This window comes from Aythya marila, assembly GCF_965140915.1.
Source record: "Aythya marila genome assembly, chromosome: Z".
NCBI classification, from domain to species: domain Eukaryota; kingdom Metazoa; phylum Chordata; class Aves; order Anseriformes; family Anatidae; genus Aythya; species Aythya marila.
The window spans coordinates 13834119-13848442 of NC_139080.1; the positions used below are offsets into that span (position 1 = coordinate 13834119).

The 14324-nt window shown below is 34.8% G+C and overlaps 1 protein-coding gene across 2 annotated transcripts in view; it reads right to left on the reverse strand.

Moving 5' to 3' along the window:
• Positions 1 to 14324, reverse strand: part of RICTOR (RPTOR independent companion of MTOR complex 2) — a 77910-nt gene that overhangs the window by 44574 nt on the left and 19012 nt on the right. Inside the window, exons 4-6 of one of the 2 annotated variants that reach the window (XM_082782850.1) lie at positions 6702 to 6766; positions 2090 to 2221; positions 998 to 1061 (exon numbers count right to left, since the gene is read on the reverse strand). In XM_082782850.1, the coding sequence (XP_082638976.1) occupies positions 998 to 1061; positions 2090 to 2221; positions 6702 to 6766 (261 nt within the window). The remainder of the gene's footprint in view (positions 1 to 997; positions 1062 to 2089; positions 2222 to 6701; positions 6767 to 14324) is intronic. The other variant, XM_082782851.1, reaches the window with a different exon arrangement.

Below are 14324 nucleotides of genomic sequence, written 5' to 3' on the forward strand. Positions count from 1 at the left end.
AGCTCTCTTTAAACCAGATTAAGAAAGAACATGTATAAATGGATACTTCTTGAAGTACCTCTGCAACTTACACAGATGATCTATTTTTTTTGCCCTTTTTTTGTAAGCTTTAAAACTTTTAACAATTGTGCCAAACAAGCATATTGTCTCTTCTGAAAGAGAAAAGAAATCGCATATCAAGGCTCCATATTTTCAACCTAAACATATATATATGTATACATACACACAAACTAATGATTAACACTATGATCCTCGGTAACAACTTCCAAATAATTCAAGCCTTCCCTGAGCCTTCATTATTTTTTTTTTTATGGTGTTCAGTAGAAGAATATGAGCAAGACAAACAACAGCAACAATAGAAAAGTCCAGTACAAAGGCATAGTACTATACTACCTAAGAAAATAGCTTCAGTAGCTGTAATATGCTAGTCTCTCAGGGATCAGCTTACAGTATCCCGCAAAGACTAAGTATGTTTTATCATGTAACTGAGAAAACTATGGATAGCATTAACCTCTAAGGATAAAGCAGCAAGGCCAAAAGCATTACTTGATCTGATTATCCCAACAAATGGCAATTTCCCTTATTTCTTGAGTGGCAGAAAAATCCTGAATCCTCCATTCACAGATGTTTCACATTTCACATTTAAGTGTAACAACTTAAAGATGTTACAAAATCAAGTTAAATCATAAGAAGAAACTTAATACCTTTATAACCCTTGCACTCATCATTTGATGAATTGTTTCCAAATCTTACTCAGTTTTATATCCATCAAAATAAAAATCAGGAGATTTTGTAAACCACTCAAGATTCTCAGTCATAAGAGATTAAAATCAAAATAAGTCTCAGCACTTTTTTTTTTTTTTTCTAAATTAACAGCTATAGTTTCTTCTCACATGATAAAATGAGAGGCTGTGAAAAAGATCTACTAGTGGAGAAAACCTGGAGTCAACACAGCTGACTACCAGAGCTGATAAGACCACATATACTTAGATTTTACCTTTCTGACTAATCGAAGTGCTTGTGTTCTTTCTACTTCATTACTCTGCTGTATGTCAATGCACCTAAAATAAGTTAAAAAACATTTTTGTTTATATCAAGAGCAACTTTAGTCTTAACTGTTAACATCTCACATTAATAATATTCCTACAACTGAATAAACAGAAGATAAATTATTATGAATGACTGTTTAAAAGTCTGCTTTTCAGTAAACATATTCATGGTTAGACAATCAGTTCCAGTTTATATTATTTACAGTTATCCTCATTACAAGTAAATCACTAGAATGCTCTTGAACATACAGTAACAAAGCATAACAGTTTCAACAATTCTGAGCTAGCTGCATGTGTCATTTCAAATAAGACTAAACAAAAGCATTTGTAATATTTCAATTTTTTCTATATGCTTTCAGAAAAACCCCTTTGCCAAGAAAATTTATCACCACACTAAAATTGAGCATCTGTGTATATATGAAAACAAACACATACATATCTGAACATTAAATCGGGTAATTTTAACAAAGGAAGCTTTTAACAAAGGAAGCACTGTAAATGATAATTAGATCTAGTCACCACACTGGCCTTATTATCTCATTGTTAGTTTGCCCTTTGGTATCTTTATGTTGGGTCATGGTTTATACTTAGATTATAAATTCTTGGGCATGAACTACTTTTTTGTCCTGACTTTGTACTAGAGGCCCTAAAGCAGTATGATGATATTAAGAATTGGAACAAATCTGACAAAACTAGAGACGTGAAAATTACTATGGTTTCAATTTGCTAATAATACTGTGGACTAATTTACAATTAATGGCATTTATGATACAAAAACGTTTTTAATGTGTCTAATTTTTTTAGATTATTCTTCGATATTCTAGGATATCATGTACTAGGATGGCATTTTATTTGGATTAGCCGGTGTGATGTATTATCCAACTTTTTAAAGAAGTACATTATTCACCCTGAAAAAAAAACAGACTTTTATAAAAGTATATGTGAAGAATGTAAGAGGATACAAAACCATGTTTTCTCACCTCTCTCAACAGAAAAAAATAAGTACAATTTTACAATTTATGACAAGAAGGGAAAATTACCTTGCTATCAAGTAATCCACTTTCAACTTTAGCACCTTCTGAAGAATACTGGAGTCTCGAATGAGATAGCGGAGGGCTCGCAATCCTGCTGCTCGCACCTCTTTTGCTTCATTTAGTAAAGCTAACCGCAGACTACAATGAAAAAAACAAAGGGGGCAAACAATTATATAGCAGCAGGTATACTTCACCATCTGAGATGCAGATACTACTAACTTACTTTAAACAAGTCAGATTTTTGAAGAGAAATACCCTATATTAATTTTCTTTGAGATATTCACCTGTACAGTCTAGAAGACAAACCCTCACCTTGCCAGCAGATGTAGACAATATATTAATATGAACAAAGTCAGATTTTTTTTGTTGTTTTAGAACAGTCTGTATACCCCTGAAACAAAATATGACCAAGACCTGCATATGACTTGTTATTTGATGAAACAGTTGAGCACAGTATTAGTCTTGAAAAAGTATTCCAGATTAGTTAAAATTTTCAGAAAGTTTAACAGATAGAAAGCACTTCCTACTCCGCTGCACTGTGAATCCATATGCATGGATCTTCAGAATAATGTCTAGACACCTGAGACAAAACTCATCCCTGCCTATGGCATGGCTGTTAGAATTAAATAATCTTTGAGGTCCCTTCCAACCCAAGCTATTCCATCCTATGAAATTTGAACTTTAACTATTACATGCATTGCTCTAAAGATACTATGACATCAGTATGCTTACATGAAATACGAATGTCAGTGCAAAATACCTAACTTAAGCAGCGCTACACAGCATAGATTTCTACAAATTTCATTTCAAAATATAATTGACATGTACTTCTCTTTAGACAGATTTTGAAAGTGTTTTGCTTGCACACCAACGAACTCTCCTAAATCCAACATGATAATTTAATTCCTAAATCCACCAGCAAGGTTTAAAAAAAAAGAAAAGGAAAATATGAAAAAACAAGATCTTGAAGACCTCCAAAAATAGAGTTTGAAAGTGTTAAGTGACACACTGTCCTTCTGAAGTTCCTCAAAAGATTTTCCCGTCTTCCTTAAATACAAAGGAAGAAAAAACTTTTAGCCATATATTTTAGGAGGATTGTTTCAGTAGACATCTGAGAACGTAAACACTGTAGCTAGTGAGACTGAATTTCAACCTATACAAATAGATTTTTCTTTTGTTTTTATTCGAAGACGGTCATGCATGGTAATAAACTATTCCAAGACCAAGATCTTCTGAATCTTTCTGAAGGTGAGTTAGTCAGTCCATGTAAGAGTCACTATAAAAGGAATCTACTTCTAGATGATGTCTAGACCAAGAAGAAAGGCTGCAATACTACATGCAAATACAGATAAACTGATTTGTGCTTTCAGCACTGAGGAAGACCATCTATATTGTAATATCAGATATGATTCTTCATATAAAAAAAATAAGCTGAAGTAGTAGAAAAACATGACGTTAGGAAAACTTCCTTTACAAGAGCTGAACTACAGAAGTTATTTCCAAGTCCTTCAGGAAAAGCAGACAAAAGGAAAGATAAGTAACCCTTCATCTGCTTTGAACAGATAACAGGTATTCTTTAGATCATGAATCATATTTTGTTTCTAGTGTTGCAGACTGGTAGGGATGGAAGTCAGAGATGAGTGTAAGACTTACTTCTTCTCAACAGTATTTTTCTGTTTGCACTTCTACCTCACAATTTGTAATTGGTTTGGATATTCCAGTTTAAGACACTTCCGTGGAGATTCTAAGACAGAAGGTACCAATTTCCCATGAAAACAATGACATAGCTATCATATTTCTTATTAGGACAGCCAAATACAGCATCTGGATTCCCCCCTACCCCCCCACCATCAAGAAAAGTTCATTTACTTTTATATTTGAGAGGAAAACATTTTTTGAATAGCAGAGCAAACAATCTTTAGACAAAGATAGGCATGTGTGTTTGTACACATGGACATAGGTTCTGGCTTCTCAGGCAGAACTCCACAAGCAGAAAGTTCTTAAAAATGGATCACATCACAGAAAGAATAAAGCGATTAAAAGACAGAAGTATGAGACAAACAAATGTTTTCTTCATATTAAGTCATTGTTTTGGAGATGTGTATGGAGATTCCTATCCTGAAGTCTTTTTTAATATATTAAATATCAGACTAAGAAGTGAAAATGGTGGAAGAATTGAGGAAATCCATCATCAGTATTATCACTGGCCCACCAAGCTTCGCATCTAAGAGTCTGGAAAGAACATTAATATGAACTATCTTCATATATTTGCTAACATTTGAACAAAAAGGATTCCAAAGCTCATCCAGATGACTGTTTATCAGATATTCTTTTGAAGGAAAGCTAACTACATGAAGCAACCAGAATAGTTTATGTGAACTATATTCTGCTAATCTTTTGAAAGAGTTGGAAAGAGTTATTACAACAGCATACTAAAAAGGAAACACCTTCCTAACATAGTAATAACCAAAAACTTCCACATAAGGTGTTGCTGAAGATTGTATTAAAGGATATAAAGACATTACAGGGTGATGAAAAGTAGTCACACAAATCAAAATCTGAAAAGATGAATGCAAAGAGCAGAGATGAATGAATGGAAGATTTTTATCCTGAAAAGTTTTATCCTGATTTTTATCCATTTAAGTATCAGGTTCACAATCTCCTTTGTTAGACAGTACTTAACATACAATTTGTAATTTGAAAAAAGGATGGGGGGAGGTTACAGAGGACGTTAGGATGGGGCTATAAGAATCTTCAAGGGAATTAAAAAATTATGCCTATGCAAAACTGACAATATGAAGAAAACTGAAGATTGTTAAATGTGAGTTAATACACAGAATTCTAGAACAGCCACCAGATCTAGAAAATGATTTTGATCTGTCCACTGTGTGCATCTGTCTGAAAGCTGAAAATATATTATGATGCAAGAAAAACAGTAAACTTGTCCAAGTATTTTCAGTGTCACTACAAAAATGAGAAGCATCACCTAAGACAGCATTAGGGCTGAAAACTTTAATACTGATAAAAATCTGGAAAAACTAACGAAGGATGTAATTAGAAAGAATATTCACTAACTACTAGGTACTACAGGAACCTACTACTACAGGTTCATTCTTAAGCTTTTCTCTTAAATCATCTCATCTACTCTCTACAGTAAGATAATGCTTTTTTTTTTTTTTTCCCTCACAGATCTCTGATCCAGTCAGATACTTGTACATATTGTGAATTTTGTATGGGTAAAGCTTCCTGGCACATTACTAAGAGACCTCAAAAGCTTCTGAGGCCTACCAACACTCCATTTTCTTCATGGTTCAAGGCTTCCTCTCTGCTGTCAATGGTATGGTGCTCTGGGAACCGGCAAAACCAATCTACACTGGGAATGACAACAAAATGTGTCACTATTATCTCCAGCTGCTGGCAAGAAGAAACTATGATCAGGTACCTGGAGTAAAAAGAGAATGAGTTCCAAAAAACAGACCTTTTAACTCAAGAATAATTGCAATTACTGCAGACTAGTATATCAGAAAAGTATAGACTACAACTGTCTTTAGTTTGGTTAAATTGTCCATCAAGGTTACTGACTCCAAAACCCAGAACTTCATATGAAAATTGTAATTCTTCTTGAAATCACTTATTCCTTTATAGTGTAATGCTTTGAAGTTAACAATTCATACTCTAAATAAAGAAACTTGCACACTGTTTCCTGCATCCAAATAACTGTTCTCATCTTCAAAGAAAAACAAGTTTATTCTGTACTACAAGATTTGTATATGAAAATCTAGGATAATCTTAAGAAAATCAGAAGAGCAAATTATAAAATTATACATTATTTCCAAAGGAATATATATATATATATATATATATACTTAGCCTAACTCAAGGTCGCTTCCTAAAATAATTTAAAAATTCAGCACTTGCAAATTTCTCAGAATAGATCTAAGCTATGTAGCAAAATAAACCACAAACAGAATATTGAAATATTAAAACATTAAATCCTAAATCTTTTTTTTTTTTTTTTTTTTTTTTTCACCCCTACCAGCAAAGCTGAGCCTAAGGACCAATTTACTTATGTCTACACAAAAACACAAGTTCTGGGAACAGTCAGGTAGTTCTTTTGACTGTCAGAAATTGAGACAAAATACAGGAAAATTCCATTTGAAAGCATATACATCATGTTTTAGGAGAAAGGAAAGCAGTCCCACAAATCATACACACACGCAGAAACTAACAAAAAGTTTATCTTTAAATCTTAGTTCTACTACATTAATAGTATGCTCCAAATTGTATAAAAAATGTTCTCTTAAACAAGCCCTTTCTGCAAGTACTAAGATGTTATATTTTTTTTACATTTCTGAGAAAACATAATAGAGAAATCTACACTTTCATTTGGATTTTTTTCCCCCCCTCATCCTGAAAGCGTATAACGTATTTCTGATTTTACTCATTAAAGTATTTGCAAGGCATACATTTGCATTATGACATTTTAAACATACAGGAAATACAAAAATCTAGTTTCAAAAGTACAAATAAAATTGATTTAATTGTAACTAGAACAATGAAAGTACCCTACTATTACCAAAGTACCCTAAGTATTATTCTAGTGTTCCTTATTACTTACCATATTATGATGCTGTCATACGTAAAACCTAGCTTTTCTTCTGCATGGCCAGTATTACAAAGAAGCTGAAAGTACAAGAAGGAATCTATTACTAATAACTCTTTAACAATTACTATTTAAAACCTAAGATATTTGGTAATGTTGCTGAAGTAACACAAGGAATTTCATTCATTGCAAGGGGAGGGAAGTGTACCAACTTCAGATTTCCCTGAAAAATTTTGCTGACAGATTCAGTTCCTGTATACATACCAGACACACAAGCCTTTGGCCTCTCTTAGTAGACAGGCAGTTGTGCAAGTTCCTAAATTGCTTAGTGGTCAATTTTTCAACTATTTTCACAAGCTATGCTTCAGATTGCTCTTTTTGCTGCCTTTAGACTCTTTTTGGAAAAAGCACTGGTTAGGCAATTGGTAGCCTCAGCAGACAAAGGAGACTAAAGTCAAAGCACATAAAACACTTGCATTCAAAAATACAATTTGGGTGACAGTTTTGAAGTAAAGCTAGACACTGATGGTCCACAGCCATGTTTCATTCACCCACAGCAGCAGAGGCATAGAAAAAAAAACTGAGAAGTAGTTGCAAATGGTAAGGGTCCCATAGCTGCCATTTACCCTAACCTCTCATCTATTCCACAGGATTTTTTTTTTTGGTACCTCTGAAAAAATCATTGCAAAGTTTGAGTTTATACCCATAAGCTATAGCAATTTCTGAACACTTCAGCCTCATCTGTCAGTTTTAAGCACTTGTAAGTCTGCAGTTTTGTGCTTTTTTTTTTTTTTTTTTTTTTTTTTTTAAGTCCACAGCCAATTTCAAAAGGAGCAATCTACTGCTTGCCATGTTTTAACCTCTCAAGAAAAGAACAATAGTCTCTTCTTTAAGAAGTACTGGTATTGTTCTCTTTTACAATGGTGGCAAAGATCCTAGTCTTCTCATTTACCTAAAATAATAAAATAATTTAGTATTAGATCCAAATGCCAAAGTACTCGGACAAAGCACTTCCAAGAACTCAAGTGACTGATTGCAACAGATTTGCATTATGTTCTCTCCTTTGGAAATAGGTATGCATTCAAACCTAAGCCACCGCAGTATCAACAGTTTGTCCTCAGTGAGAAGCTCAGTGTTTGTACAACTAGTGAATACTACTGGTCTGAAGTTAATAACATTTATCAAACACTATGCTCATTTATTATTAAACCCATTTTATTAGCATGATGGTTCAAATTCAGACTGCATTTTGGTTTATGCTCAATCAGAACAAATTCTTCCAAAGATGACATTACATTTTAGGAAATTCTTTTTTATACTGATTATGCTGAAATCCAAAGTTATCAGTGAAAGATTATTTGAGCCAAATATGGAGATGATCCAGGCCAATCTAATAATCTAGAATTAACTGAAATATTTTTGATTTTACATTTTTCTTAGCAGTGGCTATATGCAGAGAAGATTATAAAACAAAGAAAGTTACTACATAACCCATTTTACCTGAGAACCACACAAGTTGGAAAAGATCTCCCACATCATTAAGTCCAACTGTTAAAACTAGCACTCACTGCCAAGTCTACCAATAAACCATGTCCCTAAGCACCACATCTACATGTCTTTTCAATACCTCCAGGTATAGTGACACAACTACTTCTCCAGCGGCCTGTTCCAATGCCTCCCAAGCATTTCAGTGAAGATTTTTTTTCCTTCAAGTATCCAAAACTCCCCTGGTGCAACCTGAGGCCACTTCCCTCTTGTCCTATTACTTGCTGCTTGGGAAAAGAGACCGATCCCAATCCTGCTACAGCCTCCTTTGAGGTAGTTGTAGAGAGTGAGCCTGAGCCTCCTGTCCTCCAGGACAGACAACTCCAGTTCCCTCAGCCACTCCTCATCAGACTTGTTCTCTAGACCCTTCACCAGCTTCATTGCCCTTCTCTGGGCACACTCCAGCACCTCAGTGTCCTTCCTGTAACGAGGGGCCCAAAACTGAACACAGTGCTCGAGGTGCGGCCTCACCAGAGCCAAGTACATGGGGACGATCACTTCCCAAGTCCTGCTGACCACACTATTTCTGATCCAAACTAGGATGCTGTTGGCCTTCTTGGTCACCTGAGCACACTGCTGGCTCATAGTCAGTCAGTTATTGACCAATACCTTCACCTCCCTTTCCGCCGGGCAGCTTCCCAGCCAAAATTAAACTAGACAATCATGTGCATTAACTAGTCATGATAATATGTCATATCCTACAATCAGTCTATTTTTGCCATGTTGTTGGACTGCCTAAGGCCACCACTGCTGCTTTAGCATTTCTATTGACATCTTCTGAACTGTAAAAATTGGCTGGCAGAGTGTAAGCAAAATAGTGTGAGAAGACAGTGAGTAAAAACACTTTGGTTCAGTTTCAGACAGGCTCATCAACAGTTGTTTAGGCTTGTCATTTATACATCTAACCTCACCCCATCATTCTATCCCAGAGAGAAATGAGAAATCCTAATTTAACATACAGCAGACTATCTTTTTCCTACTAAAACAGCCTTTTTCCTACTTCAAAAGGATTAAAAAGGAATTGTAATTCTGATGTGGAGTTTCTTTTCTGAGGGAATAAAAGATAAGCAACACACTTTACAAGGTAGTTGCAGTTTAGCAACAGCTGAATGTATGTGCAACTCTTTCAAACCTTCAAACCCAAAGCACAAAAACAAGTCTTTCTAATATGACACTTAATTTCAGCTATACAACTGCAGAAAAATTCTGCATTATTTATTTGTAAATAGACAAGAGAAGTAGCCTTTAATTAAGGGAAGTCAGAAGACTGCTTAGCAAGGAGTTGGAAATGCTTTAGGGCAACCAGTCCCACAGTCACCAACACATCAAGGGGATACGGAGTAGAGAAGTCATTCAGCTTTGTTAGCAGCAGCCTGAAACTCTTCCCTAACTTATGTGTATATGAATACACATTGGTAGTAAACTGAATTGAATACACTGGTGGTAAACTACCACCTAAACAGAAATTAACTAAAAATGTAACAGGTATTTACCCCTTGCAGACACTGTCAATATGCTTTATACTGTGAGGAATGTTAAGCCCATCATTGCTCAAAATTGAACAAAATCAAAACCTTGCTTTTGCAGAATAAGTTGTAAGTAGAAGCAATGATATGGAAAATTCTGTTTAAGTTTACATAGGAAAGTAGAGTACATTGTCAATATTTGTTTCCCGCCCTTACTCAAGTGACATTCTTTGCTAGATTTATTTAAACTGTACATTAAGCAGAACTCTTAAAAACAAAGATGCTCATCTTCTCATTTTAGCTTAGTCCTTCCAAGAAAATCTAATTTTATTTATTTTCCCACCCACCATTAATTCTTCACTAATTTTGTTAACTCTAACAGCACTTATGGATAGATAGAAACCTCATGTAACTTGTTCATTGTACCTATCATGTGTTTTCCTTTGTCTACCCGCACCAATGTTTTCAACTTGGCAAAGTTATGTACCTTTTTGTACCTGCTAATGGTTCTGTCCCACCAAGTCCAAAACAATGGCATGAAAATAAATGTACTTTGTGCTTATTGTAATAGTTCCATGGATCAGTCTCAAAATATGCCTCTACTGACACACGCTCCTGTTTAACTTGCAAAGAGAACTATCATTACAAAATGCAGAGGTTTTACCCAGAAAGCAATTGGCAAGATGAAACGTGACAAATCACTGGTCCTGATAAAAGACTGTCATTACAGGTACTCTCATGCCTTTCAAAGGAACAAGATCTTTTTTATCCTTTCATTAACTAAAAGAGGTGCTGCAACTGCCATGCACACAACAGTAGCCTGTGGACAAAGGTCAGATTCTGAAGTGCCACTACATTGCCCCTACCATCTGGAACACAAGCACACATCTGAGGCAACTCTTCTGTCACTGCACTTACCACACATTTTGTTTCAGTGGTCCCAAAATGAAACTAAAGCAGAAGATGTGTTCCAGGAACACACCTAGCCTGCTGCAACTGCTAAAGGGCATTCAGTTCTCAGGGCTGGACTAGAAGTAGTCCAAAGTAACCATTCTTTACCAACTGCATGCAGCATTAGCATTACCTCTTCAGTACCAATTGTTTTTCTTTATGTGAGTACTCCCAAAAAGCACAACTCCGTTAATAGAGAGATACACCTGATCTTGAAGTTCAGTCATGAAACCTAATTGTATTTTGGAAGTTTCCTCAAGTTTAATTGCTGTGGGAATACAAATATCTGAATGCAATAATTACCAAAACGTGATAGTGTTTACATGTACATGTATGTGGAGCATCTCTCACAGAGAATGAACACAAAATTGGCTGAGAAAAATACAAGACTAGCTACTGGCTGTTTATTCACATTCTAAGGGGCCAGTTACTTAAGTATTGACTTTCCTTAGAACTTACATAATGCAGCGTGTTTACAAGATTTCCAGCTAGAAAACAATTTAAAAGATGGACAGCAAGATCAGAATTCAAAGTCTTACAGTGATTTGGAGTGCCCAAAATGGGTAATAAAATTTAATTAAAGGGAACAGTGTATCATGTCAAGTTAACACATTAAGAGTCATAGAAAAACTAAAAGGAGCCCAGCAGAAAAATACAAGCTGTCCAGAAAGCCTTCAGGATGTCAAATACAGTAACAATTCTGAAAGTAAAGCAAGATCTGAGTTACAGCAACCTATAAACTAAATGAGTTAATGTGATGTCATCTCCAAAAAGTAATTTTACCACTGGAAATAAAAATAAGATTGCATTATATATGAGATTAAGACATTTTTCTACTCAGGATACTCTTAAAATGCAGTGCCCCAAATTGTGTTTTAAGACCAGACAAACTGGAAAAAGTACAGCAACAAAATATACAAGGCAGGCAGAAAATACACCCATGAAGGCTGAGCAACTGGGTTTATTTAGTCTATTAAAAAAGAAAACTGGCAAAAGTAAGGCTGGATTGATATATGCTTAAAGGCAATAAAGTCATGGAAGCTGCTATAAAGAAGATACTGTTCAGTTGGTCTTCATACTTTAGATATTTGCTCAGTTACAAATGTCTGGCCTTAAATATTTTAAAGGCAAAACCTTGCCACTTTCTTTACATTTCACTTTCAAATAACATTAAGCAAGTTAGTGATTACGGACCAAAAGCAGTGATTTTTGTTGATGGCTCAATTCCTGACAAAGCTACATCTGTCATGTTTTTGACTGTGATACCGAACAACTAATATATATTTTGTAGTACTGTAGGCACAGGCAGTACCAGAATACTACAGTCTGCTTGTGGCTTGACATTGCTATAATTCACTAGAATTGCAATTGATTATCATAACATTAAAGTTCACGGGATTAAGCAAATACACATATTTTGTACACACACACACGACATGCAGGCAATTCTAACACGCAAAACAAGTCAACTCTAAAATTCAGAGTTTTTGATATTCATATAAATTAATGTGAACAACAGAGAGTATCTTTGAGTGAATGATTTAATGCTTGTACAAAATGATCCTTACTCTAGGTCAGACAGTGACTAACTTACAGTGAAGGTTTTTTGCATGTTTACTGTCAGCTATGAGTTTTTCATGCTACTTGGATGAGTCACAGCAATATGAGTAACACATCAACATATCTTGGAAACAGTAGCTCAAAACAACAAAACCACAGGAGGTCAACAGCATATATTGAGTACACACTAAGTGCAATTTTACATTTTACACAATAGCCATAGCAATTAATAGGTAAATTTTGGTAGTATTCCATATGTCCAAAATGCAATTATTACACTGTAATTTTACGAACAGTTTGAACCACCAGTTGTAATATTTATGAGTAGAACACCTAGTAGATTCTAGTCTTGTAGTAAGACTTTACCAAAACTACAGACTCTGGATTTAGACCCATTTACGCTCAAATTTTGTTCTGCAGCTGAATGCCACTCAGCAGTGGTTCTGTTCCTATCTGCTACATATGTTTATGAAGTGGTATCAAGTTTTGTCTATAGTGGTATAGGTATTTGGACAAATATTACAGTCGCCAACAACGGCATTCAGATTCAGAGATACTTGGGTTTTACAACAGATGGACAAGACCCTAAAATGACAACAGAAGCAGAGCATAAAACCATGCAATAGACGATGAATCCGATAGAGACTCTGAAAACCTCTGGAGCCCCATACTCAATCCACATCCTAGCAGACTGGAAATACACTTTTCAATATCACTGGTGCTATTCAACTGCTAGGGCCAAGCTAAAATGAATTATGTTTCATTTTATCCTTAGAGAAGAGAACTTTCTCTTTGAATAAAAAACGTCTAACAGCATCTGTGAACATTTTTAAAAAATTCATTATTTAAATGTGGTTTTAGTTAAAAAGGTAACAATCTCTCAGAAGGTAATAGTGGAATAAACCTTCTTTAATACAGGATTCTAAATGAATACTTCAAATCCAAATGATAATTTTCCACTAGGTAAATGCAATTGTACAGTTCCTTCTGGTTTTCAGTAATGTATCACTTACTACTTCTCATGGGGGTGGGGAAAAACCCAAAGAAATAACCATCATGTTTTGCTATTAATCAGCAGAAGTTGGGAAACTTCAAGGTGCTTGCCTTATCTGTCTGGCCATACAAACGAAAATTGGTTAAGCCTAGTCAGCTCACTGAAGCCAAAGGCACATGCCAGCCTTATGAACTGTCTGCGATAACTGAAGATGTCCCTGATCATTTACTAGAGGTCAAATTCTCAGTTTCCAGGTCAAAATTCAGGTTAGTTTAAATAGTGAGGCAGGTAGTTTGAAAGGAATGGGATTACATTTGTCTAATACAAGCTAGGCAGTAGTTCATAAACCATTTTACCCGCAGAACTCCAGCTTCAAGTATTAGCTGATGAACAGCAAACAAGGTGAAAAAAATTGTAACGATATGTACTTTTCAATAGCCTGAATATCACCAGAATTGTGAATATGAACGTCTTTGAGAATAAAATGTAAACATTATAGCAACTGTTAGGTAAGAATAACCCCATGTTCACTCAAAAAGCCAAGAATATGAACATTATTATTTCATTTTTTATTAACAGCGAGTACTATCTAATGTTTGATGAATTAAAACAAGTTTCTAAAAAAAAGTATCATGTATACAGTATACTTTGCTCGGTTAAGAACCAGTAAGTGGTGATTCAGAAACCACTAGTTAATACTGCTCTTAAAGGGAAGGAAAAATGAAAATTAAATATCTGACGTGCAAATTTAATACAAAAATATCTGCCTCATAGCATCAGTCTTGAACATAAAGGAAGAAATCATGCTGACTGCTAACCACGGTTATTTTAATAATTTTTATATAAAATTATTTTATTTCTGCATAAAATCCTGGAGTCTAGTTCATTTTTTTTTTTTTTAAAGGATATTTATTTTCATTCTCCTTAATTAAAAAGATGAAAAAAATCAAAAAATAATCAAAAATCGAGCCTTCTTTCAAGGAAAGAAACCCAAACTTAACATACCTCAGATGTCTTGTCATTAATGCCAACAAAAGTCTACCACAGTCTCTGCCAGGAAAGTCTATGTTAGCTAAAATTTCCTGTTTTCACATACATATAGGTATTTTGCTTTACCTGACC